The sequence below is a fragment of the Stigmatopora argus genome, chromosome 16 (assembly GCF_051989625.1).
Source record: "Stigmatopora argus isolate UIUO_Sarg chromosome 16, RoL_Sarg_1.0, whole genome shotgun sequence".
NCBI lineage: Eukaryota > Metazoa > Chordata > Actinopteri > Syngnathiformes > Syngnathidae > Stigmatopora > Stigmatopora argus.
Genome location: NC_135402.1, coordinates 545,732 through 567,384, shown reverse-complemented (window position 1 = coordinate 567,384; position 21,653 = coordinate 545,732). Strand labels below are relative to the sequence as shown.

Here is a 21,653-nt window from a genome sequence, read left to right as displayed (position 1 = left end):
CTTAGCAAAATTTTCAACACAACACTTAGGCTAAAAAAAAAACCGTATTTGTAAATTATAAAACACTTAGAAAAATTTCATCAGCACTTATAATAAATTTTTTTTAGCCTAAAACACTTAGGCAAAAAAAACAAGGTTTTTTTAAATTATAAAATACTTAGAATATAAACACCAAAAAAATAAAGGAAAAAAAAGACCATTGAGGGTCTTGGGTCTTTTTTCTCCAAGTGTTTTAACAAAGACAAATGACACTCAAATCTCTTTTATTAAAATTTCTGACTGAAGAAAAGAAGTGAGATCCTCCTTACCTTAAGGATCTGGTCACCATGAGCCAGAAAACTCTGGACTACACCTAAGAAGAGGGAGAGTAAATTTAGTCAATAAAATACATCTGGATGAATACTTGGATATTCGACAATAAACTCACCTCTCAGAAGACTGCGTTCAGAGATGAGGCATCACTTGGAGACCCTCCAAAGTCTGGACCTGATGTGTGCAAAAGTTAGCATATTTAGACACTGGAGATTCAACAAATAGACTTACATTTTTGTTGTTAAATCTAGTTTTACCTTGATGAGAAGACCAAAGATGATGCTAAACGGGGGAAACTTCATTGAACAAAGCTATTTAGGAGTTGCCAAACAACTAATACAGGAAGAGAAATCTTACAGAGTTCAGAGATGCCGCATCATCTTCAAGTGGGCACCCTGGGAAGATCACCTGGACCTGGACATGGACCTGATGTGTGCAAAAAAAAAAAAGAAGCAAAAGTTGTCATATACAGAGACTGGAGATTCAACAGATGGGATTAGTTTTACCTGTAACCTCAAGGGTTTGAGTGTCCTGGGGCACACGGGAACAACTGCATCTTGATTTAACCAAGCTATTTGGGAGTTGACAAACAATTATTACATGAAACAGAAATCTTACAATAAATGATCAAGATAAAGAATGAAAATAAGTTAGGGAGTGATCCGTGCTAATTCCCCTTTTCCAGACAAGGCGATTAAATATACAGACTGAAGATAACAGCTAGGAGAAAGTTGGCTTAACAACAAATGATTTGTTTAGCACTCGCAGTGAAAACTATCAGTACATACATCATTTTGGAGTGAGCCTTTAGCTAACAAACTGTCCGTTGATATCTCGGCTTTGTTTCAATCCGCTAAAAGTCTTTCTACACGACTCGAAAATGGAGAAAACAGACTATAGATCTCTTAGTATTAACATCAAGACGACGCTTGACGTGGTCAAATGGAAAGCGTTGTCGTGACGCTAATGCTAATGCTAAGATAGCTTGTCACATGTGGCACAGAGCCCAAACGTAAATTGTCGACGGTGCGGTCAACCTGGCATTAAACTTACAGATTGGTTGGCGGTTTTGCTCAATTGATTCCTAAAAAATCTGCCGGTAGCGTGATAAAAATGCACTTAGGCCAGTAAATGGCTCGACGCCTTACCTGGTTGGCGTGCTACACGGCCATCAGCATGGACATGGCTGTTGGAGAAGACGAGGCACTGCGCATGTGCTTGATTTAGACCGCTGCCTTGAAGATAGGCCACGCCCACATCGCCCCGTCATATTGAAAGTGGAAAAGATGGTGGCTTGCTTTAGATCATGCGATTAAAAACCTGAAAAGACGTTTACAAACAAAACAAAACCATGCATACAGGTCAACGAAAACCCTTTTTTTTCATTCTTTTCCGGTCCGTTTCACTTCCGGCTCACCAATGTGACGTCAATTCAGGGAACGCCCTCGACTTTTTTTTTTTTTTTTTTCATATAATAGTTTGAAATTAAAGCCTAGTCTTATGGGATGCTACGCCTTTATATCAAATCAAAAGTCTTTATTGTCATCATATGCAGCTGTGTATAACAAAATGGGTGAAATATCATTCATCGGGGCGCTCTTAAATTGGTCAAAAGTTTGCACTTTGATGGCCCACGTTTGAAATAGGTCCCAAAAAAGTGGTGCAGGCATGTCCAATCCAGCAGACGATCCTTTGGATTCATACAGTATTGAGGCACTAACCACTCAGGCCATTGAGAACACAGAGAGCATCCATATTTATTCTATAGTTTATTGACGGGGCGAGTATGAAATTCTAAAGACAGGTCTTGGCGGGCTCTGCCCTTAACGTCGGGAACGGCGAGCCCGGAGCGGCAACCACGCTGGCTGCCCGAGGGTCGGCCTTCCAAATATACTTTTTTTTTTACCGCAGCAACATAGGCAAACGGGAACTAACGTCAGCAGCTTCAACAAAACTACAAAGAGCAAAAAAAAATGCCATTACTGTCCCGCAGTCCTCTAATGCTAAGCTAAAGTCTAAGAAAAGCACAACAAGCTAAGCGCTCAACCGATGGCTCCAGCCCACTTTTTTTTGTCAAACTTCATTTGACCCCATGTCAATTTCTTCTTCCTGTTACCTCACCACCCTATGCTCACTTCCTGTCTCCATCTGATTGCGTCTGGGCTAAAAACATTTCCTTGACTCTCTTTTTTTTAATCAAAAACAAATGTAAGTTGGACCTCGTTTTCGTACGCCTTTGGTTTTCTCTCATTGGCTGCCATTGAGGAGCTGATGGGGCCCCGATTGGACGTCGGCGGCCGCTCCCACTCCAAACCCGCCGGACGCTCCTTTCCCGTCAATCGCAGCCAATGAGTTGACGTGACCCGCATCTGAAAAAAATTAAAATCCTACTCTTGAAGCTCGAGCCAAAGGTTTTGGGACAGTTTGTCACCGTGGCGACCGGCGCTCTTCTTTACGAGCGATGGGCTAACGGCGCCCGACCGCTAGTTGACGTCGTCACGCGGCCCAGCCCTGCGTCAGACCGACGGAAGCGGCTTCGCCGTCGGGCGGCGGAAAGAAGCCGAGGCCGCGGGCCGTCGCGCGCTCCCGGACGGGCGAGTCCGGCTCCGACTTGACGCGGACCGGATGGTCGGCGTTCACGTTCCTGCAAAAAAAGGAGCGGAAAGGCGCTCAGATCCTAAATTTGGAGCAAAACGGCGTCTTGGAACTCACCCCACGCCGGCGAGCGGCAGGTGGTCCGGCGCCTCGCGCTCGGGCCGCCGCCAAAAGCCGCCCAGAGCCGTCGAAGAGGAGAGCTCCGCGCCGGGCCAGAACTCTGCAAAGCACCGGCTCGTTGGGCGGGGCTTAAGCCGAGGGGGCGGGGCTTTCCGCATTCTCGGCCCAGACTCACCTGCGCCGTAAGAAGACAGCGGGGACGGGAAGCCGGGCCCGCTGGACGGCGCCCGAGCCGTGCCGGCGTTCTGCGGAAAGGAAACCTGGTTTCTAGGCCGCAACAAATCAAAGTCCTGGCGATAGAGGGCGCTCGTGAGTAAAGTGCAGCCGGCTCCGCATTTGGGGCCTTTTTTTGACGTTTTTCTTTCACGCTCACCAGGGCGGACGGCATCCGCAGTTGGCGCGGGTCGCCGCTTCTAACTTTGTCCCGAACGCTCCTCGACGTTGAGGCGGCGGCGGGGAAGGGGCGGTGGTCACCGTACTCGGGGCACGACTGGCCTGCGGGGTCAAAGCCGGGGTCGTGCGAGTACAGTAGCGGGGGGCCGTCCACGCCCAGGTTGTAGGTGGGCAGAGCCTGTGGTGGGTGGAGCAGAGGGCGGGATCAGAGCACGGGCCATGCCACTTCAATTTCAACACAGAAAAACTGAAGGTTGACACGAGAACCCGTCATTTGTCAACTCACGCAGAGGCGCTGCCCGTTGAACATGGGGTCGCCGTCGTCGGCCATCTTGCCGTCCACGGCGGGGCTCTGACCGGCAGAGTCGTCCGCCACGTCGTCCACGTCGCTGCCGCCGAGGCCCTTCTTGCGCAGCGTCTTTTTGTTTTGTTTTGGGAATGGGAAGAAAAGCCATTGAGGGCGGAAAGGGAGGAAAGAAAGGAGGAGCGTTTTCGGCGTGGCGACTGACGTGGACGATGTCGGCGTTGGTCCGGCTCTCGTGCGGCTCGTTGTACTCGGTGTATTTGAGCAGCACCTTGTCCATGTCGCTGCTGGCGTACTGAAAGAGTTTGTTGGCGCCGTTGAAGATGATGAGCGCCATCTCGCAGTCGCACAGCACGCTCAGCTCGTACGCCTTCTTCATCAGGCCGAACTTGCGCTTGGTGAAGGTCACCTGGGGGTCAGAGGGGGCGGCATAGGTCATCAACTCCCAAAAGTTGTGGGAATGGCTTCATTTTGGGGGAGCATTAAAGGACGGAATGGCAAAGTCGTGGGTGAATTTTCATGGCGGCACTCACGTGTCTGTTGCGCTCGTCCACAATGCGAGCAATCTGAATCTTCTTCCTGCCCATTTGGGATATCTTCTCGGCGGGTGCTTTCCTCGCCTTTCCTTTCGTCTCCGCTTACTTTTCACGCCTGAAAGGCTCACCTCAGCGTCACTCGTTGTCCTCCCTCGTTTCCGAGTGTCCGTCCAGCGGCACCTGCACGTGGGAAATATGATAATATTACGCGGATCAAAAGGCTTGAACATAATTTGCAAGTGATGAACATTTTGATCGGTCAAACAGCGCCTCCCCGTGGATATTTCAGGAGGTACGCCCGAAGGATACTTGAGGGACAGTTTTCCAGGGGTGTCCAACTTCGTCATCATTTTGTCTGTTAATCACACTTCAATTAAAATACACATTTTGTAACAATTACTGTTTCGGGTTTTTTGACGTCTGGCACCGTCAATGGCAATGAAATATGATCCCTCATCATCACAAATCTCACCAACTTAAAAAGAGGAAATGCGAATCAAGCTCGTTCGCTCAAATGACGTCATGTGGTCAGATTGCAACAATCGACGTTGTTTGTGTGACGCAAAATGGCGGACTAGCTGGAAAGCCAGCTAAATGCTAAGTGCTAGCACGTTACCTCAGAGAATCGTTTTGCTTTTGGGCTCACTTGAAGCCCAAAGGGCAAGTCTGGCGGCGGAGGACCCACCTTAGCTCGGAAGTGGCCCGCCACGGGTTCCCGGTTCGATTCCTCGCCTCCGACGGCCCGTCAAGCCAGACCCGCTGGCTTTAGAAGGAGCGACGCCCAAGTGGTCCCGACAAGTCTGTTCGGATGGGACACCCCTGCGGGGTGCGTTTGTGTGGGCCCTCCCTTCCCCGATGGGGGGGGGGGCCTGGGTTGGGAGTCACCTGTCGCGACCGCTAAATATAGCTGAAGTGATAGCCATGTGCGCGGGGGGCTCGAGACCAGAAGGGCGCAGCGCGATCGTGGCCTTTCGACGCGCCCTAGCGTGTCCGAGCACGAGCGCGTTCGTTCGTTCGACGTGTCAGTTGCTCCCGGTCTGGCCGCCCAAACGGATTGGACGCCTATCAATCCGACACGTCTCGGGCGTGGTCTTTGCCCAAGATGATCCGCAAGGACGCGAGGCGGTCGGAACCGTCACCCGGACCTCCCCCGGCCGGGTTCGGTCAACTTGGAGGTCGTCGCCGGGGAGGAGGCGCGGGCCGGGTTTATTTCGGGCTCGCCCCGGACAGCTGAGCATGTGCGAGGGCGGGAGGGCTGGCAGGCAGGCTGGCAGGCAGGCTGGCAGGCCGGCACGCTGGCAGGCCAGACGGCTGCCGGGGCCCGCTCGAAACCTTTTCGATTCACGGCGACCTCGTGATGGAACACGGATTGTCAAAGGCCGTCATTTTACAGAGCGAGGCATCCGAGTGGGGTGACTTTTTTGGCTTTTAATAAATAGAAGATTCTCAAAGAGTAGCAGGATCCCGCACTCACGCCAGTCCTCTCATGATGCACAGGAACTCCTCCTGGTTAACTGGGGGGAAAAGAAAACGGTGTCAGTACCCTGGCGCTCCAGCGGAGGGCGCCCTACGGCGAGACTCACTTTCCCCGTCGCCGTCGGTGTCAAAGGCGCTGATCATGCTGCGCAGTTCTTCCTCACCCGTGTCGAGGCCCAGCTCCCGGGCCACACGCTTCAGCTTCCTCAGGCCGATGGCGCCCGACTCGTCGTCGTCGAAAAGCCGGAAGGCCTTCAGGATCTCCTCCTTGGGGTCGCGGTCCAGCATCAGCTCGGTCGCTGCGCGCAAAGTCGGGGAAAAAAAGACCAGTACGTTCACCCGATACCAAGTCATCTTAGCGGGGGCGGGCGCGTCCACTCACCGACTTCCCTGAAGTCCTCAAACTTGATTTTGCCGCTTTCATCGTGGTCGAAGTCGTTGATGATCTGCATGACGTTCCCCTTCTTCACCTCCAGTCCCAGCGCTCGCATCGCCAACTGGCGGCCCAACGAAACGAGCGAGAGGGAACTTAGGCGGCCGTCTAAAGAAAGCGCCACCCCCCCATCGCCAAATCCTCACCTTCAACTCGTGGTAGTCGATTTTGTTGTCTTTGTCGGCGTCGAAGAGCTCAAAGGCTTCTCGGATTTCGACTTTCTGCGCCTCGCTCAGCGCCTTTTTCTTCTCCCACACGGCGTCCTCGTCGTCCGAGTCTATTTTCTTCTCCAACATTCCGCTGTCGACCAAGATGTCGCTCAGTTCCCTTTTCTTCTCCGGCACGCTCTCGATGCTGGCGCTCCTGCGAGACGACGCCAAACACGGTCCGGTTATCAGACAAAAGATGAAAAGTCTGGCCTTGTGAGCAGAGGAAAAGAGGACGGAAGATAGCTCGGCCACAATTCCACCAATGTGACGTGGGGAAATCACTATGGTGACTGTTGAAATCCCACTGCATTCTAATTTGTTTATTTTTTCAATTTAACATCAATATTATTAGCTATGGTTAAAGTGGACTTGAGAGGCTTGGGTTGGGCCAAATCCATTTGAGGTGGGAGGGGTTCCATCCCTCCCACCTCAAATGAATTGGACCGTAGGGTCGTCAATGGGAGCTAAAGAGTTTAACGATTTCCTTTTTTTTGGTTCTACATTCTACAAGGTGGAAATGGGCTAGAACGGGTCGGGAACCTACGGCTCGGGAGCCATATGTGGCTCTTTGGCTAAGTCCATAGGGGTGTAAGGTCCCCTAATCATTTTTTGTAATCATTAGTCTCTTCTGCATGCATACTCTCATTGATTAGCAACAGCGTAAACATGTTGCCTAAAGAATTCAGACTTTTTCGACTTTAAAGGTGTCGAAATGACTACAAAATGCACCCATTTTGGTGTATTTTGACTTTTACATTCTACGCATGGACTCGCTAGAAAATGAGGAATATTGGAGTCGGCCTCCGCGTAAGGCGAAGGAAGGGCCCGTCTGAGTCTCTGTCTCACGTTTGCGGCTGCGTGTCTTCGTCCCCATCCTCCGCGACCACGTCCATTGTCGTCCCGCTCTCAAGTGGCCTCGTTTGTCGCTCGGGGCGCAAAGCAAAGCGGCCGCTACGGCGCGCTCGCTCGCTCGCTCGCTCGCTCGCTCCGGTGTGACGACATCTCATTGTGACCGTCTCGGCACGTCGGGTGACGCGGAGCAGACGTCATGCGGCCGCCGCCGCGCCGAACGTGCTAACGAGCTGGGCTAGGCTAAGCTAGGCTAACGCTAGCGGCCTGCCTCAGACAGAGGGGGGGACACGAAAATATAGCGTCACGTCGACTTTACCTGGACTCGTCCATAGCTAGCTAAGCTAGGCTAAAATATGCTAAGCTAGGTCAGGCTAGCCTAACGCTAGCGGCCTGCGTCAGGCAGAGGGGGGGCACACGAAAATATGGCGTCACGTCGAACTTACCTGGACTCGTTCATGGCGACGAGGGAGGCCCGGGAAGCCCGCAAAGCCCGGGCCGCGTTTTCCTAGCGTTTAATATTCAAACATTTTTGCAAACAACGCAGCTGTAGACCGGTTGGGGCCGCCGAAACATTTGTTCGCGCTCCATTAGAGGCTTCTGATTGGCCACACCTCCCTTCTGGCGTCACATGACCGCCCGAGCTCGCCTCTACTCCTAAATATCATAAACGTACATACATACAGTTATGTAGTATACTAGTGCGTAGTAACGACTAAAAACGGCAACCTTTGAACAAACCAATTAAACCAAGAGTGATGAAAAAAACAGTATTTTTGTTTATTCGTGAATGAAGCCTTTAAAAAATGCCGTTAGAGAAACAATGATTGATTTTTCATTCGATTGATCCAAAAGTATTTGAATGTGGAGCGAGGTTTGCACAACCGTGCAAAAAAAACTTCCCGAAAGGCCGATTTATCAGAGCAGCTCTGTCTTTTGTGGAAATGTGTTTTGCGTTAAGGGAAGGAAAAAAAAACAAAAGCCCTGAAATAATCTCCCCTCTTTATCACGGACTTGTTTGACGTTTATCAGCCGCGGGAACAGGAAGCCGGCCGTGAGAGGCCAGACTTGCGGGAGTCTTTCTGCCCACTGCCAGAAGGCCACAGATAAGCCCCTCCCCCGCCCGCCAGACGGACAGAAGATCGGCAGAAACTTTTGCGAGCCCACGCGGACCCCGAGCGGGCCTCGTATGAATTAGCCGCGCGTGTCGTTTCGACGTCTGGCCGCGCACGATACGACGCCATTAGCGCTTCCGTTCCAGGCAACATAAACGTTGACTTGTTGGGCGCGCGCCGGCCATTTTTCACGGTGGGCGCGGGTCCTCGGTGGGTGAACCCCACCCTGACGGTGCACAAAGAGCCCGTGTCCCCACGCAACAAAAACAAGTGAAGCGTGTCGGAAGGTGACAACGTCCTTCTTTGTGCGTCGACAAAACTCGGCCATTTTCCGACGCGGGAAGGTGACTTTTTTTTCGGGTGGGCCTCTTTTCCAGTCTACGTTCGGGCCGGCTTCGGGACGGCTGACCTTTTCCCAAGCTTTACTGCGGCGACCTTCTGCCGCAAAGGTCACCGACGCCTCGTTTGTCTGATAGCGATGTTGTTTATTCCGCTGGAGCGCGACGGCTCGAGAGCTCGTGACTTTTATTAGTGTGCTCGTCTCAAGAGTGTCAAAAAGCCGTGGCCAAACATACCTGTCGGGTCCGTCGTTTACGTTAAAGACGCCATTTTGGTGTCTTTTACACTTTCTGCGAATCGTCAGAGTACCCTTTTACCAGTTTTGAAAATTCAGCCAGTTTGACTTGGCTACATGAAATTTGGTTGATCTAGCCAATTGCAAAAGAGCGACTCGGAAGGAAGGGCCATTTTCCATTTGAGTTTGAAAGGGCTTCTTTGGAGTTGATTGATTTGATTCCAGGAGATCCTTCGCTGGTCATCGAGATTTGGTGCCATCTCACCAAGTGCCAAAGTTGGCGTGTAGCTCCTCCTCTTCATTCCACCTCCCTCCCTCCTTCCCTCTCCCGCACCCCCCACTCCCTCCCATCTGTGCTCCATCGCCCCCCCCATTTGTCTTTAGTCGCGTCTTTGCTACCAGAGGTGGAAGCTGAAGGTTCTGCGGGCACAGAGCAGGTAAAAAGATCTCTTTACTTTACTAACAACGTCGGACTCGACGGGTTCGCTTGACAGCATCCTGTGACAACTGAACCTTGGTCTCCCACTTAAACGAGAGTTCTTCCCGATTCAGTCGCGTCGACACAATCGAGATGCCATTGGAAATTGGAGGCAAAATGAGCATGCGGAGACCAGGTGAACATCGGTGGGACACCTTGCCAAAAGCTGGGAAACGCCAGGCTGCTTTCTAGATGGCAATTCATGTGGTAGAAATGCCGCAGGCGGCAAAAAATTACAAAAACAGGTGAAACTTTGGTCAAACTTTCACGTCAGGTCATGAAAGAAGGCTTGTGTGACGTGGGTGTGCGTGGCAGCCAGGCAGACCCCCACCCACCCACCCAACCTCTCCTTTCATCGGACAGGACAATTCTTCCAGCTGTGTCCAAACGCGAACGAGCAGGGGTGGAGTCAGACGCCCGTTTGGCTAGACTCGTGCCCGTTGTCGCTCAGAGTCGCCATCATTCCGCTCTAGTCCGGTCCCAGACTCATCCGTTCCGGGTGGGATGAGCCCGGTCCCAAATCATTGAATGTAGTCTCCATCAGTTGACGTTGGTCTAGTTTGGTTCAGTCCAGTCCAACGTCAACATTGGCCCATTCCACTTCAATGACTTTTGTCCAAATAGCGCCACTTTTGTCCAGTCCAGAGGCAAGGTGGACTCCGTTTAGTCTCGACAACTTCATTCCAGCCCGGTCTGGAGTTGAGTTCCTTTAAGATGCCCCCATGAACCTCTCCTGGATGGAGTCCATCTAGAATGCTCTTCAAGGCAGCTGACTTCGTGGTCCATCTGAAAGTAAACTTGAAGAAAAGAAGCCAAATAAGGAAAAGACGCTCGGCCTTGGCACGCTCCTAAAAAAAACAATGATTAGCGTAGTCGTCTCCTCGGGGGAGGCGGGGGACGGCTGGCGGTGGCACCGTCGTCCACTCGCTTGGTAAAGTTCACTCTCTGCCTCCGGCCGGACGGGAGCAGAAAAAAGAGCACCTTGCCGCACAGCGCGTCTCCTTCACGTGATGCGGCGAGCCTGCCTTTGTGGGTGCGCAGTGCAGCGCTAGCCGAGCGCTAGCGTCGATGCGATGCTTTCCAGCTGCAGCAAAAGACAGCAACACCGCTACACTGCTGTGTCGTGTATTCTAGTTGCAGATCTATGCGCCAGCCAGCTCTCTTTTAACGCTTTGGGCCCACGACTACGCGACCTCGCGGCTTTCCAATAAAGTGTTTGTCTGAAAGGCCGCAAAACGGCCATTCCAAAGTGCCTCATTTGACCATCAAAACAGCAGACTACATTTAGGCTTGGGCAGGAATGGCCGACTTCCCGTTCCTTTTGACGCACGTCAGTCACTTCCTGTTGGTCTTTGGGTCGATCCTGGGTCACTTTCTCTGGCTTTTCCCATCCGCCAGAAATTTTTCCATTTTCGGTCTCGCGGACCCGTCGGCCGTCGGAATCGGCGAGCGAACGAGATGACGTACGCCATCGCCACGCTGACGCTAACGCTGATGTCGATGAGTGCGGCCGGCGCCTTCCCATCCCTTGGCGGCGAGTTGGAAGTGTCCAGGAACATCGTGGAGGCCACAGGTAAGGAGCTTTGCCGTCGTTCACATGTTTTTCAAACTTCATGGTACTTGGTTTTGGCGCGCTAGATACGTTTCCGGCGCTGTCGGTGACGTCGGCGCCTTCCGGGGTGCTGACGCGGCGCGGCGGCAACGCCACCTTACCGTGCGTCATCCGCAGGGAGCGAACGCTGGCCCCCAACCCAAAGATGAGGATCAAGTGGACTAAGCTGACGTCCAACTTCCTGACCGAGGTGGGTGGAACGCCCACTCGGCCGGGCGTGGCCTAATTTTGCCCGCCCACGAGCGCAGGTGGATGTTTTGGCCGCCGTGGGCAAGCACAGGAAAAGCTACGGAAGTTTCCGCGGTCGTGTCCGGCTGCGGGGGTCTTCCCCCGCCGACGCCTCGCTGGTGATCGACGACGTGGCGCTGAGTGATTACGGGAGGTACAAATGCGAGGTCATCGACGGGCTGGACGACGCCGCGGCCGTCGTGACGCTCGACCTGGAAGGTGAGGCCTTCGTCTACGTCCTGGTTTGGCCAGCGATGGCAAAATTGGCACCAAATCCGCTGCCCGAAGCCAAAATGCGCCATTTTCCGCTTACGTCCCAGGCGTGGTGTTCCCGTACTCCCCGCGCCTGGGCCGCTACCGTCTCAACTTCGGCGACGCCGAGCGGGCCTGCCGCGAACAAGACGGCGTGCTGGCGTCCCCGGAGCAGCTGCGGTGGGCCTGGCGAGAAGGCCTGGACTGGTGCAACGCCGGTTGGCTGAGCGACGGCTCGGTGCGCTACCCCGTCACCGCCCCCAGGGAGCCCTGCGGCGGCCGGGCCGCGGCGCCGGGACTGCGCGGCTACGGACTGAGGGACAAAGAGGCCGACCGCTACGACGCCTTCTGCTTCACGGCGCACTTTAAAGGTGAGCGGCCCGCCGGAGCCAAAAGTCGTCGTCCGGCCTGACCTAGGACCGCCGGGGTCGCCGTCCTTTCAGGCCAACTGTACTTCCTGCCGCACGGCCGCAAGCTGAATTACGGAGAAGCGGCGGAGGCGTGCCGGCGCGACGGCGCCCGGCTGGCCAAGGTGGGCCAGGTGTACGCCGCCTGGAAGCTGAACGGCTACGACCGCTGTGACGCCGGCTGGCTGGAGGACGGCAGCGCGCGCTACCCGGTGGCCAAGCCCCGCCCCCGATGCAGCCCCTCGGCCGGCGCCGTCCGCTCCAACGGCTTCCCCGACAAGAAGCACAAATTGTACGGCGCCTACTGCTATAGGGAGCGAGCGTGAAATCCCGCTAGTGCGTAACATAGCGAGGGATTGACAGAAAAAAAGCTAGCAAACGGAACAAGAGCAAGACACACCAGCAAAGGAGAAAGCCAAGACCCCCCCCCCCAAAAAAAATCACAACAACCCCCTACCGCAACGGAACGGGGCGCCCCCTGGTGCCAGGGTCAAAGAAATCCTAGCGTATTTTCTCGCCTATAAGCCATATTTGTAACTCCAAAATATGATGACAGAATCAAAGGGAAGGCTTATATGCGCACAATACATGCTATACTCTTTTTCACCAGTAGATGTTAGCAAAGTAACATTTACTATTTGTTGGTTTTTTTCAGTTTTGCAGCAAGAAAACAACCTTTACTGGATGAATTAATTCCCTATTAAAACCATGAATAAAGATATGATAATTGTCAATCAGGGGGCGGCTTATACGCGAGAAATTGTCAAATTCAGCCATTTTAAGGGTGCGGCTTATATGCGAGTAAATACGGTAAGTCCTCTGTGCCAAAGACAAACGACTAAAGAGCGGGTATTCTTTCATGTTTGTTTCCATGATTCAAGTACAACTTTATTGACTCATTGATTGGCCGCCACCGACGGCGAGAGACGCCCAATCCCTTTGGACCAGGGGGGGGGGGGGAAATCCCTCCTATTCCGAAAGGATTGGACGTGGACCCTTGGCGGCGGCACGGACACGTGGTTGTTGCCGTATATGTCACGGTAGAATAAATTAACCTCTTCTATCTTCCCACGCTTTTCAACAAAGTCGCCGTCAGCGAGCGCTCGCCCAGACCGGTCGCCGTCGGTCGTCGGGATTCTCCGTCGCCCGGTGGCGGTGACTGGCGAGTGGCCGCCGCGCGTGATAGGTCGCCGCTGTCGGGAAGGACAACGCGGTGTGACTTCTGTTGCTACGGTAACAAGATTACGCTGCTGTACTGAGATTCTCTGAATTAACTAAATGTTTTTTTTCTACCAATTGGATGGTGACAATTTCGTTCAACGGATACAAATAAATATATGAATGAACTACACTTACAAAAAATACAAAGCCAATATAAAGCTCAAATAAAATAAATATTCTCTACATGAAATGGGACAGTGACATTTTTTAGGGCAGGGGTCGAGGTGAGGTCAAATTTTTCAAAAATGTTGCTAGGGCTCGGGCAACTTTTGGGATTGGACGCCACGGAAAAGTACTCACGGTTGATGCAAGTGATTTTCGGGGCGTCCCATCGTCCGTCGGGGCGGCATCGCGCGGTGGGGTTCAGCCTCTGGACGAAGCCCGGCAGGCAGCGGTATCGCGTCAGCGCCCCCGCCTGGTAGCGGGCGCGTGGGGCTCCGAAGGCGCGGGCGTCCCTCACCACGGGCGGGGGGCCGCACAGCACTGCCGGGGGAACGCGGGAGAACTTGGGTTGGATGAAAAGCTCACTTTAGCAAGGCAAGTGGATATATATATATATATTATTTTTTTGCTGTGCTAACCGGTGGCCTTCTTGCAGGTGAAGGAGAGGCGGTAGTTGCACGGGACGTCGTTCCACCGACCGCCGTCGTGCCAGACCAGCACCACGCAGTCCTCGCTCGGCCGGAAGAAGCTGTCGGGCTGGTTGGCTCGCCAGTTCTCGAAGAGCTGCGCGACCATCGACAATCGGTTTTTCGGACGGTGACCCGCCGGAATGGATCGGCGCCAAACGTCAATCCCATGACAAAACTCACGGGAGGATTGCCGTCGCTCCAGCGAAAGTCTCCCTCCGACGTCTTGTCGTTGAGACCGATCCACTGGTAGTCGCCGCCGAGACCTGCGCGCGGATCCGGCTTAAAGCCATCGCCGTCCCGCCCCCCCGGACCCCGACGTCGCTCACCGTTGACGAAGACTTGCTCTTCCGCCGACAGGACGCTGGCCAGGCGAGCGCCGTGGAGGCGGCACTCCCGCTCGGCCGCGTCCCAGCTGCGCCGTTGGCGGGAATGTCGGTAGCAGTGCGACTGGAACTTGCGCCAGCCGTCGTCGCACCGCGCCGTATCTGCGGGAAAGACGGGGAGCGCCCAGCCGCCGTGAGCGGACGCCCAAACCGCGCTTTCGCTTCCGGGTGACGCCAACCTCGTTGGCACAGCTCCCCGCCGTAGCTGGGCAGGCACAGACAGGAGAAGCCGGCCACGCCGTCCAGGCAGGTGGCGCCGTTGAGACACGGCTCAGACTGGCACTCGTCCTCGTCTGCAAAAGGGAGTCCTCGTTATTATTGTTATTTTTGAACCACGTCTTATTGTCCGGGTGCCGTGGAGCTCACCGATTTGGCAGCGCGCCCCGGAGTATCCCGGCGGACAGGCGCACGCCAGGGCCGTGCCTCGCCGGTAGCAGGAGCCGCCGTTTTCGCACGTGCCCGCGGCGCAAGGGACCTCATCTGCAGCGTAGACGTCACATTTAGACGGATAAGACAAATGGAGAGACGGCGGCGTGACGAACGGGCAGAGGACTTGATTGTAATGCTCCGATCCTTGAAAGATCTGGATCGGTGACGTACCCGCGTCTCTGACGAAAGCCATTTCCGCCAGGTCGGGCCTCGGGAAGAACAGCGACTCCGCCGCCTCCCCGTTATCGTCGTCCAGAAGAACTTCCAGCGTGAAGGGGGCGGTGGCCAGATCCGGGCTTCGTGCTTTTACCGCCATAGGCTCCGGCAAAACCAGAGGAAGCCGCTCTCCGTCGGCGGCGGCGGCCGCGGAACCCTCCGCCTGGACCTCGGCGTCCCGCGCCGTGCTTTTCAGGGCGTACGAGGAAAACTGGGCCCCCGCGCCCTTGTGGAGCGTCGCCTCCGGGGTGGCTCTTAGAGGGATGAAGCGAGAAAGAGGAGGGCCGTCTGCGGCGACATCGACCAATCCCGACGGCGTCACTCCGACGGGGGCGGCGGTCTCAAATGGATCCCCTCGCGCCTCCTCGGGCGGCCCCAAGGCAAAAGTCAGCTGATTGGACGACAAGTAGTCATTGAAATCAAGCCCACGTTTTCTATTGAAGGTCATTTGGCGCTCCACGTGACGTAAAGGCGACGTTCCTACTCTGTGTTTGTCGTCCACGAAGCCGACGGTCGGCAGGGGCGCTTCGGCGGCGGCGAGATCGCCGAGGGACCGCGTGAGGTCGGTGAAGCGCGGGAGCCCGACGGCGCCCCCCGCGGGGTCTTTCAGGAGCTGCAGGATGTGGTCCACTGAAAGTCAAGTAGGAAAAATCAGGCCCGTGGGGAACAACCTTGGAGAAAATCAAAACCTACCTGATTGGCTTTTGTCCCGCACATCCACGACGATGAAATGGAATGGCGACTCGCCGCCGGGCGGGGCCAACGATCGGTCTTCGCTCGGGGGCGGAGCTTGCTCTTTGGAAAGCCCGTAAGGCGTCACGTTCCAATCCGGGACGGGCGTCGGCGGCGTCACGTCGGGCGACTCCGCCGGCGTCGTCACGTGCTGGGCGATGTCTGGGTGCGTTTGCGGGCGTGTGACGACGGATCTGCTTTGAGGCTCCGATATCGCCCGGGGGCCGGGCGGACTGGTCACTGCGGCTTCTGGAAGCAAAATATTGCTTTCAAATTTGGGTCTCAAAGCAGAAATAAAAATGAAAATATTTCAACATCGTGCGCTGCACCACGCAGCCCGTAAAAGGACAAAAAGTGAGCGCCCCGTATGATGTCACGCCAAAGGCGTTTTGGCGCTTGGCCAGCAGAATCAGAAGCGGCCGGCGAATGTTTGCAATTACAATGTCAGCACGTCATCCGCCGGTCGGTGACGGCGAGCGCGCGAGCGGGCGGGCGTGGCGGTCCCGCGTTCTGCTGCGCGCGCGACTTTGGGTCGACTCCAGCTGTTAGCCATTAACAGACACCGCGTTTGTCTGCGAAAAATGGGGGGGTTTCCCTTTTTTCCAAGTCAGTACCTTTGTAGCAGTAGGCTCCGTACTCGTCCCGCGGGTCCGGGAAGCCCGTCTGGTCGGGGTTCTTGAAGAGCGTGCGCACCCCCAGCAGGCCGCCCCCGCACTGGGGCCGGGGGACGTTGACCGGGTGGCGGACGCTGCCGTCCGACAGCCAGCCGTAGTCGCAGCGGTCCAGCCCGGCCGCCCAGGCGGCGTAAAGACGCCCGGGCGAGGCCAACGTGGCGCCGTGGCGGAGGCACGCGTCCGCCGCCTGGCGCAGGGTCGTCTTGTCGTCGCCCGCGGACGGCGAGTAGAAGACCTCGCCTGGACGCAAACAATGTCTTCAACTCGCGGTTTGGGAATTTGTCACGGCCGCCGCAAACCGTCCGCAAAAAGCTGATTTTTGGCAGGGACGAACGGGTTGGACGTGGAGCGCCGTCAATGGCGGCAAATGACTCCCCGAGAATTTGGAAAAAAATCACACTCGTTGCGGATGGATTTGGATCAGTAGACTTACGTTACCGTCTAGTTTGTCCACGTAGCAAAACACGTCGAACTTCTCGGCGGTCGAGCGGACGCCGTACGTGCGCACGCCCGCTCGGTGGTGGAGGTTACCCAGGCAGCCCGCTCGAGGGCGGACGATGGGGTACCTGCCAGGAAAAAAAAGGAAGAGGAAACACTCGAGGACGTGCCGGGCGGCGGGCGGCCCTCACCTGACGGTCCCGTCGGCGAGCCAGCCCGCGTCGCAGTGGTCCAGGCCGTCGTGGAAGGCGGCCGTCAGCTGCTCGGGCGTGGCCACCGCCGCGTCCACCGACAGACACGCTTCGGTCGCCGCCGCAAAGTCCAGCGAGTAACGGCTGCCGTTGGCGCGGTACGGGAACACCACGCCTGAGGGGGCGGGGCAAAAAAAATGGGGGGGTTAAACCCACACGGCGAGATGAGAACCAACTTAGTCATTTTCACTGGCGTGCTCACCCGTGACGCTGAGGAGCACGTCCCGGCGCCGCTCCTCCATCCCTCGCGTGACCTCGCAGCGGTAGCGTCCGGCGTCGGCGGCCCGCAGCCCCGCCAGGATCAGGCCGGCCTCGCCCGACAGGGACGCTCGGCCCTCAAAGTCGGCGCTCACCTTGACGGCGGCCCCGAGGCCCACCAGGACCACCCTCTCCCCATCGGCCCCCTCGCGGGTCCATTTGACCCTCGACTCGCCGTCGCCCTCGCCCACGGGCGAGAATTCGCACGGAAGCAGCAGCGAGTCCGCCAGGCGGCCCTCCGCCGTGGTTTCGCCCTCGGCCGGAGGTCGACTCGGGAGGTCTTCACCAGATTTGAGTCAAAACAAGATGAATATTTGCACTAGAATGATGTTGATTCATTAAAATAAATTAAAAAAATGAATTAATTCAAAAACACAGGGACATCTCTGATCCAATCAGGTGGTTGAAATTCAGGGCCAATCACATCATGTTTATAAGACTGGAATTACTGGAAGGAAGACCTGATTGGCTGCCAATGGAATGATCGAATTGGATGTCTATCGGGTCAAGAAGAACATAATCAGGTGAAAAAGACCGGGATTTTAATTTACCGTATTTTCACAACTATAAGGCGCACTTAAAAGTCTTAAATTCCCTCCAAAATAGACAGGGCTCCTTATAATCCAGTGTGCTTTATATATGGAAAAAAAATAAAATGTGTCATTCATTGAGGATGCGCCTTATAGTCGTGAAAATATGGTAGTTTTTTTAATTTAGGGGCTAGAAAGCAACAAAATAAGTGCACACGTCATAAAAACAAAAAAATATAGTCACCTGGTTGCACGCTCGTAGAAGACGCGCACATCAGCAAAAGGACGCACCCACGCAAAAGCGCCTCCATCCGGCTCGAGTGGTCGCACTTCTGTCCAAATGAAACTCCTCCGATCACTCCAACAGTGTCGACAGCAAGAAACGCTGCAAAAAAACCAATGCAATCCCATCAAAATGTTCTTCTTTCATCCTTCTGAATTTCAACATTTATTTTAGCAACTCTCCCAGTGCCATTGACAATGATAGACCTTCAGTCAGGTGGCGTCCAATCATCCTTCTGCTGTCATTTGGAATGTGTTCTCTTTGTAACATATTCACAATTTTGGTCAGAATAAACAGACAACCCTAGTCAATGCATTGTTTTTCGTCTCAAGCCGTAAATAAGCAATTTCTATACAAAGCAATGACAAAGGACGAGTTGCTCACCAATGGATGATGGAAGCAAAAAAAGGGAGTTGTCTAAAAAGGCCAGCAAAAAAAGCTTATACCGACCTTAGGGGCTCCACGAGCGATCCAGTCCAAGCTGCCTGAGAAACTGCAGGAACTCCTGATGAACTTGGAGGAGGAGGACAAGTGAGGAGGAGGAGGAAGAGGAGGCGGAGGGGGAGGAGCACACAAGCACACATCGCCAATAAAGTAAGGGAGGAACCAATAAAAGAGGGGAGGGGGCCACAAGGTTAAAGGGCCAGTCCATTCTTCATTCTTTTTTTTTCATTTAAAAGACAAAAAGAATAAAATCGTATATACCGTTTTTTCCCTTCATCTTTATTCACTAGCATTTTAACATTTTTGTTTTCCATTTAAAAAAACTAATCAATTTAAATATTTGTATTCATTTCACATATTGATGATATATTTGAGAAAATAAATATTCCTTGAGATCCATTGTCCTCCATATTTCCTTTAGGACGAGAGAAATTTACAGTTATTTCGACTTCAGTTTAGCAAGAAGGAAACTTGCTGCGCATGATTGTGCCACAAAGTTAGCGTGGTCGGCTGAAAGTGGCCCCCGAGCCACGAGTTGGGCACCTGTGCTGTATTTGAGAGTCAATAGCTGCTTTTAAAAAGGGACAGTGTTCCTAAAGAAAGCTCAAAATCAAATGCCTTCTCTGGCTGTCCGTCAAAAATCCTCAAAGAGGTCCTCCTCTTCATCTGGGCGACGTGGCGGCGGCGGCGGATCGGTTGCCGCCGGTGGGGAGCTTCTCCTGCTGCGCACACAAAAACAGTTAATGAGGCGAGTTTACAACAGCCACTTCCTGTTGAGTCAGGAAGAGCTGCATGTGGTCCATCAGCAACTCATGTTGTTCTGCCTGAGGCACCTGTGTCAAAGTGGCGGCCCGGGGGACAAATCTGGCCCGCCGCATCATTTTGTGTGGCCCGGGAGAGTCAATCATGAGTGCCGACTTTCTGTTTTAGGATCAAATTCAAATGAAGAGTATAGATGTATATTACATTTCCTGATTTTCCCCCTTTTAAATCAATAATTGTCATTTTTTAATCCATTTTTTCTGTGTTATTAGTTCAAAAATCATTTTGTAAAATCTAAAAATATGTATAAAAAAAGCTAAAATAAACATTGTTTTAGATCTATAAAAAAACGGAATATTCAGGGATTTTAATCCATTTATAAAACGTTTAATATGTTTATCTAAAATGGTCCGGCCCACATGAAATGGAGTTGACGTTAATGCGGCCCGCGAAGCAACCCGAGTCTGACACCCCTGGCCTGAGTCATCTTTCAATAAAAAGAAAAACAAGAAAACCCTCTTTCTATCTGCTGCCGCAAGACCTAAATGAATGCCATTTTCTATCAACAAATAAGGAAGGAAAAGGTCTTTTGCCTCTACCTTGGCTGCGGTCGCTTGACGGCGGCGTCCCCCGTGGGTGCCCGGTGGCAGAAACGCCGCTTCCGATTGGGCGCCACGTCCGTGATGTCGCTCAGGCCGTCGTCCGACGGGGTGGGGGATGCCCCACTCGCCTCTGAAATACAAAAGGAAGTCATTGTATTTCAAAAATGATGGACAGATGGTTTTGGGCACGTACCGTCAGAAACGGCTTCCTCGTCGGTGCTGCCGCCGTACTCCTCGTCTTCCGCCTTGTCGCCGCTCCTACCCAAAAATCCAACCTCGAGTCGTTGGTGGCGTGCTGCCACGGCACGGCCGCCTTACCTGACTTCCCGTGCCGCCTCGAGGTTTTCCCGCAGGCTGCGGATTTTGGCCTTCTTCTCGTTAAGGACCGCAACAAAGCGAGAGTAAAGTTCTGCCTCCAGCTCCTCTCTCCCGGTGGCGTAGCGTTTTAGCCTGAAGATGAAAACCACATCCTTGGCGATCAGAAGCTTTGAGCAGAGAGCGACGCTGGCCTCTTTTACTCTGAGGCGACGCGGTCGTGTTCTCGTCGCAGCCGTCGGTTCTCCTCCCGCAGCTCCCGGTTGTGCCGCTCCAGAGAGCTTCCCGTCTCCAGACTGTAAGTCAGCAAAGCCCTGACGGCTTCCCGCGGCTCCTCGACGGGGTTCAGCGTCACCGAGCCCAGCCGGAACTGGAAATTAGGGCGACACGGTTCTTATTTTCCCACGTAAAATTCTCATTTCTCATTCTTTTCATCTCATCGCTTCAAAAAATAGAAAAGGTGCATTTTTGAAATATCGATTTGTCCGCAAACGCACCGTAGACCAGCCCGGGAGTAGACTTACCGAGATATCCTTCAGGACTTTGTGGTAGGTCAGCGTGAGCGCTGCGCCACCGTCAGGTGGCGAGGGCAGCAATGCCAAGCGGTAAGAGGCCGAGCTCCCCTCGCCAGTCAGCGCCACCCGCAGGTCCTGGACGTACTTGTCTTTGGACATCTCCAGTTCGGCCGCCTCCCGGCGCACCGACTCCTCGCTGGCTAGGAGAAACGCTGCCGTTGTCGGGGCGACGCAACAGGCCAGACGACGCTCAAAGGTGTTTTTTACCTTCTCCTCTCCAAGCGTGGCGTCCGTCGCTGAGCAACAGCCGGAAGCCAGACGCCGAGTCAGACCCGTTACCGTCCACTCGCAGGAAGTAGGGGAAGTCCGGCTCTGATGAGACGAGGATTTCCCTGACGGACGAGTGCATGGCTGTGGGCAGAAAGTCATTTGTATTTACTCATTCGCCGCCACAGACGGCGCTAGACGTCCGAGTGGATGTGAGCATCCACCCATGTTGTGGTCACGTGATTCGATACTTGTCCACTGATTGGTCAATGCCTAAGTTTAGCGTTCGACGTCTGTTTCGCCAACTAACGCCTCCTTTGGTAAAATATGTACACATTTTAAGAGTTTTCCAGTTAAACAGACCTAGTTTAAAACATTGTGGTGCATTATTCTTTAGAGTTTAAATGTTTTCCACCCACGTATCGCAGGGAGCTTTGTTGGGTGAATGCTAAACTGCCATTAACTCGCAGACGTAAACACGTACATGTTGACGCGACTAAAACTAACAAACAAAAAGTCATTTAACAATGTGTGCTTACACTAACTTACCTGTAAGTTTTTACGTGTCCCGGTACGTGTAGTCGAATAAAGTCCAGAACTTGTCTTCTGTGGCGGGGAAATACATCTACGTCACTATTATGCGACGAAACCAACATGCGTCATTATCCAGAATAGGAATTAAAATAATAATTATAAAATATATTTTTAATTAATATAATAGAATATTTATACTACAAATACTTTATATAATAATAATTTAATGTAATTCAATGAATAACAGCAAAACTAAAGATGCACAAATAAGCCG

General features: G+C 53.5%; 5 protein-coding genes and 1 long non-coding RNA gene across 7 annotated transcripts; 1 reads left to right on the top strand and 5 right to left on the bottom strand.

Annotated features, from left to right (window-relative positions):
• Nucleotides 1-246: 246 nt before the first annotated feature.
• On the bottom strand, nucleotides 247-1,681 carry LOC144090742 (uncharacterized). Its single transcript, XR_013305493.1, has 5 exons — nucleotides 1,461-1,681; nucleotides 819-883; nucleotides 570-738; nucleotides 428-486; nucleotides 247-352 (listed from the first exon to the last, which is right to left on the bottom strand). It is a non-coding gene; the product is annotated as an uncharacterized LOC144090742 (long non-coding RNA).
• Nucleotides 1,682-1,893: 212 nt separating this feature from the next.
• On the bottom strand, nucleotides 1,894-5,118 carry LOC144090738 (myocyte-specific enhancer factor 2A-like). Of its 2 annotated transcripts, none has more exons than XM_077622497.1 (8): nucleotides 4,946-5,118; nucleotides 4,258-4,440; nucleotides 3,930-4,133; nucleotides 3,707-3,838; nucleotides 3,401-3,598; nucleotides 3,203-3,317; nucleotides 3,025-3,127; nucleotides 1,894-2,956 (listed from the first exon to the last, which is right to left on the bottom strand). In XM_077622497.1, the coding sequence occupies exons 2-8, from the start codon at nucleotides 4,309-4,311 to the stop codon at nucleotides 2,809-2,811; spliced, it is 954 nt and encodes a 317-aa protein (XP_077478623.1). In that variant the 5' UTR covers nucleotides 4,312-4,440; nucleotides 4,946-5,118; the 3' UTR covers nucleotides 1,894-2,808. The 2 variants fall into 2 exon arrangements, with proteins under 2 accessions (XP_077478623.1, XP_077478624.1); XM_077622498.1 differs by having other exon boundaries at nucleotides 3,203-3,272.
• Nucleotides 5,119-5,668: 550 nt separating this feature from the next.
• LOC144090740 (centrin-3-like) lies at nucleotides 5,669-7,608 on the bottom strand. Its single transcript, XM_077622500.1, has 5 exons — nucleotides 7,225-7,608; nucleotides 6,316-6,532; nucleotides 6,119-6,233; nucleotides 5,844-6,035; nucleotides 5,669-5,774 (listed from the first exon to the last, which is right to left on the bottom strand). The coding sequence occupies exons 1-5, from the start codon at nucleotides 7,383-7,385 to the stop codon at nucleotides 5,731-5,733; spliced, it is 729 nt and encodes a 242-aa protein (XP_077478626.1). The 5' UTR covers nucleotides 7,386-7,608; the 3' UTR covers nucleotides 5,669-5,730.
• Nucleotides 7,609-9,280: 1,672 nt separating this feature from the next.
• Nucleotides 9,281-12,627, top strand: hapln1b (hyaluronan and proteoglycan link protein 1b). Its single transcript, XM_077622494.1, has 5 exons — nucleotides 9,281-10,967; nucleotides 11,033-11,196; nucleotides 11,255-11,453; nucleotides 11,555-11,857; nucleotides 11,930-12,627. Exons 1-5 carry the CDS (start codon nucleotides 10,853-10,855, stop codon nucleotides 12,217-12,219), a joined length of 1,071 nt encoding a protein of 356 aa, XP_077478620.1. The 5' UTR covers nucleotides 9,281-10,852; the 3' UTR covers nucleotides 12,220-12,627.
• Nucleotides 12,628-12,749: 122 nt separating this feature from the next.
• Nucleotides 12,750-18,824, bottom strand: LOC144091276 (brevican core protein-like). Its single transcript, XM_077623494.1, has 16 exons — nucleotides 18,391-18,824; nucleotides 17,902-18,042; nucleotides 17,072-17,407; nucleotides 16,810-16,984; nucleotides 16,619-16,746; nucleotides 16,121-16,420; nucleotides 15,468-15,755; nucleotides 15,259-15,404; nucleotides 14,730-15,165; nucleotides 14,496-14,609; nucleotides 14,309-14,422; nucleotides 14,073-14,231; nucleotides 13,927-14,009; nucleotides 13,696-13,840; nucleotides 13,415-13,597; nucleotides 12,750-13,086 (listed from the first exon to the last, which is right to left on the bottom strand). Exons 2-16 carry the CDS (start codon nucleotides 17,966-17,968, stop codon nucleotides 12,986-12,988), a joined length of 2,775 nt encoding a protein of 924 aa, XP_077479620.1. The 5' UTR covers nucleotides 17,969-18,042; nucleotides 18,391-18,824; the 3' UTR covers nucleotides 12,750-12,985.
• Nucleotides 18,825-19,018: 194 nt separating this feature from the next.
• LOC144091275 (DNA repair protein XRCC4-like) lies at nucleotides 19,019-21,506 on the bottom strand. Its single transcript, XM_077623493.1, has 8 exons — nucleotides 21,395-21,506; nucleotides 20,846-20,989; nucleotides 20,588-20,778; nucleotides 20,267-20,433; nucleotides 20,067-20,198; nucleotides 19,915-20,006; nucleotides 19,746-19,878; nucleotides 19,019-19,106 (listed from the first exon to the last, which is right to left on the bottom strand). The coding sequence occupies exons 2-8, from the start codon at nucleotides 20,985-20,987 to the stop codon at nucleotides 19,019-19,021; spliced, it is 945 nt and encodes a 314-aa protein (XP_077479619.1). The 5' UTR covers nucleotides 20,988-20,989; nucleotides 21,395-21,506.
• Between the last annotated feature and the right edge of the window lie 147 nt (nucleotides 21,507-21,653).

Bases quoted from the DNA above. Each gene is read 5' to 3' on its own strand.
- LOC144090738 (XM_077622497.1), bottom strand. From the start codon at position 4,311: ATGGGCAGGAAGAAGATTCAGATTGCTCGCATTGTGGACGAGCGCAAC. The intron at 4,134-4,257 runs GTGAGTGCCGCC...TCTGACCCCCAG, and splicing joins TGGACGAGCGCAACAGACAC to GTGACCTTCACCAAGCGCAA. The intron at 3,599-3,706 runs GTGAGTTGACAA...CACCCACCACAG, and splicing joins TCAACGGGCAGCGCCTCTGC to GCTCTGCCCACCTACAACCT.
- LOC144090740 (XM_077622500.1), bottom strand. From the start codon at position 7,385: ATGAGATGTCGTCACACCGGAGCGAGCGAGCGAGCGAGCGAGCGAGCG. The intron at 6,036-6,118 runs GTGAGTGGACGC...CTTTGCGCGCAG, and splicing joins TGAGGACTTCAGGGAAGTCG to CGACCGAGCTGATGCTGGAC. The intron at 5,775-5,843 runs GTGAGTCTCGCC...TTTTCCCCCCAG, and splicing joins CACCGACGGCGACGGGGAAA to TTAACCAGGAGGAGTTCCTG.
- hapln1b (XM_077622494.1), top strand. From the start codon at position 10,853: ATGACGTACGCCATCGCCACGCTGACGCTAACGCTGATGTCGATGAGT. The intron at 10,968-11,032 runs GTAAGGAGCTTT...TTGGCGCGCTAG, and splicing joins GAACATCGTGGAGGCCACAG to ATACGTTTCCGGCGCTGTCG. The intron at 11,858-11,929 runs GTGAGCGGCCCG...CCGTCCTTTCAG, and splicing joins CTTCACGGCGCACTTTAAAG to GCCAACTGTACTTCCTGCCG.
- LOC144091276 (XM_077623494.1), bottom strand. From the start codon at position 17,968: ATGGAGGCGCTTTTGCGTGGGTGCGTCCTTTTGCTGATGTGCGCGTCT. The intron at 15,756-16,120 runs GTACTGACTTGG...TTTTGCTTCCAG, and splicing joins CGGAGCCTACTGCTACAAAG to AAGCCGCAGTGACCAGTCCG. The intron at 13,841-13,926 runs GTGAGTTTTGTC...ATGGTCGCGCAG, and splicing joins GGAGCGACGGCAATCCTCCC to CTCTTCGAGAACTGGCGAGC.
- LOC144091275 (XM_077623493.1), bottom strand. From the start codon at position 20,987: ATGCACTCGTCCGTCAGGGAAATCCTCGTCTCATCAGAGCCGGACTTC. The intron at 20,434-20,587 runs GTAAGTCTACTC...CCTAATTTCCAG, and splicing joins AAGTCCTGAAGGATATCTCG to TTCCGGCTGGGCTCGGTGAC. The intron at 20,007-20,066 runs GTAAGGCGGCCG...ATTTTTGGGTAG, and splicing joins GAGGCGGCACGGGAAGTCAG to GAGCGGCGACAAGGCGGAAG.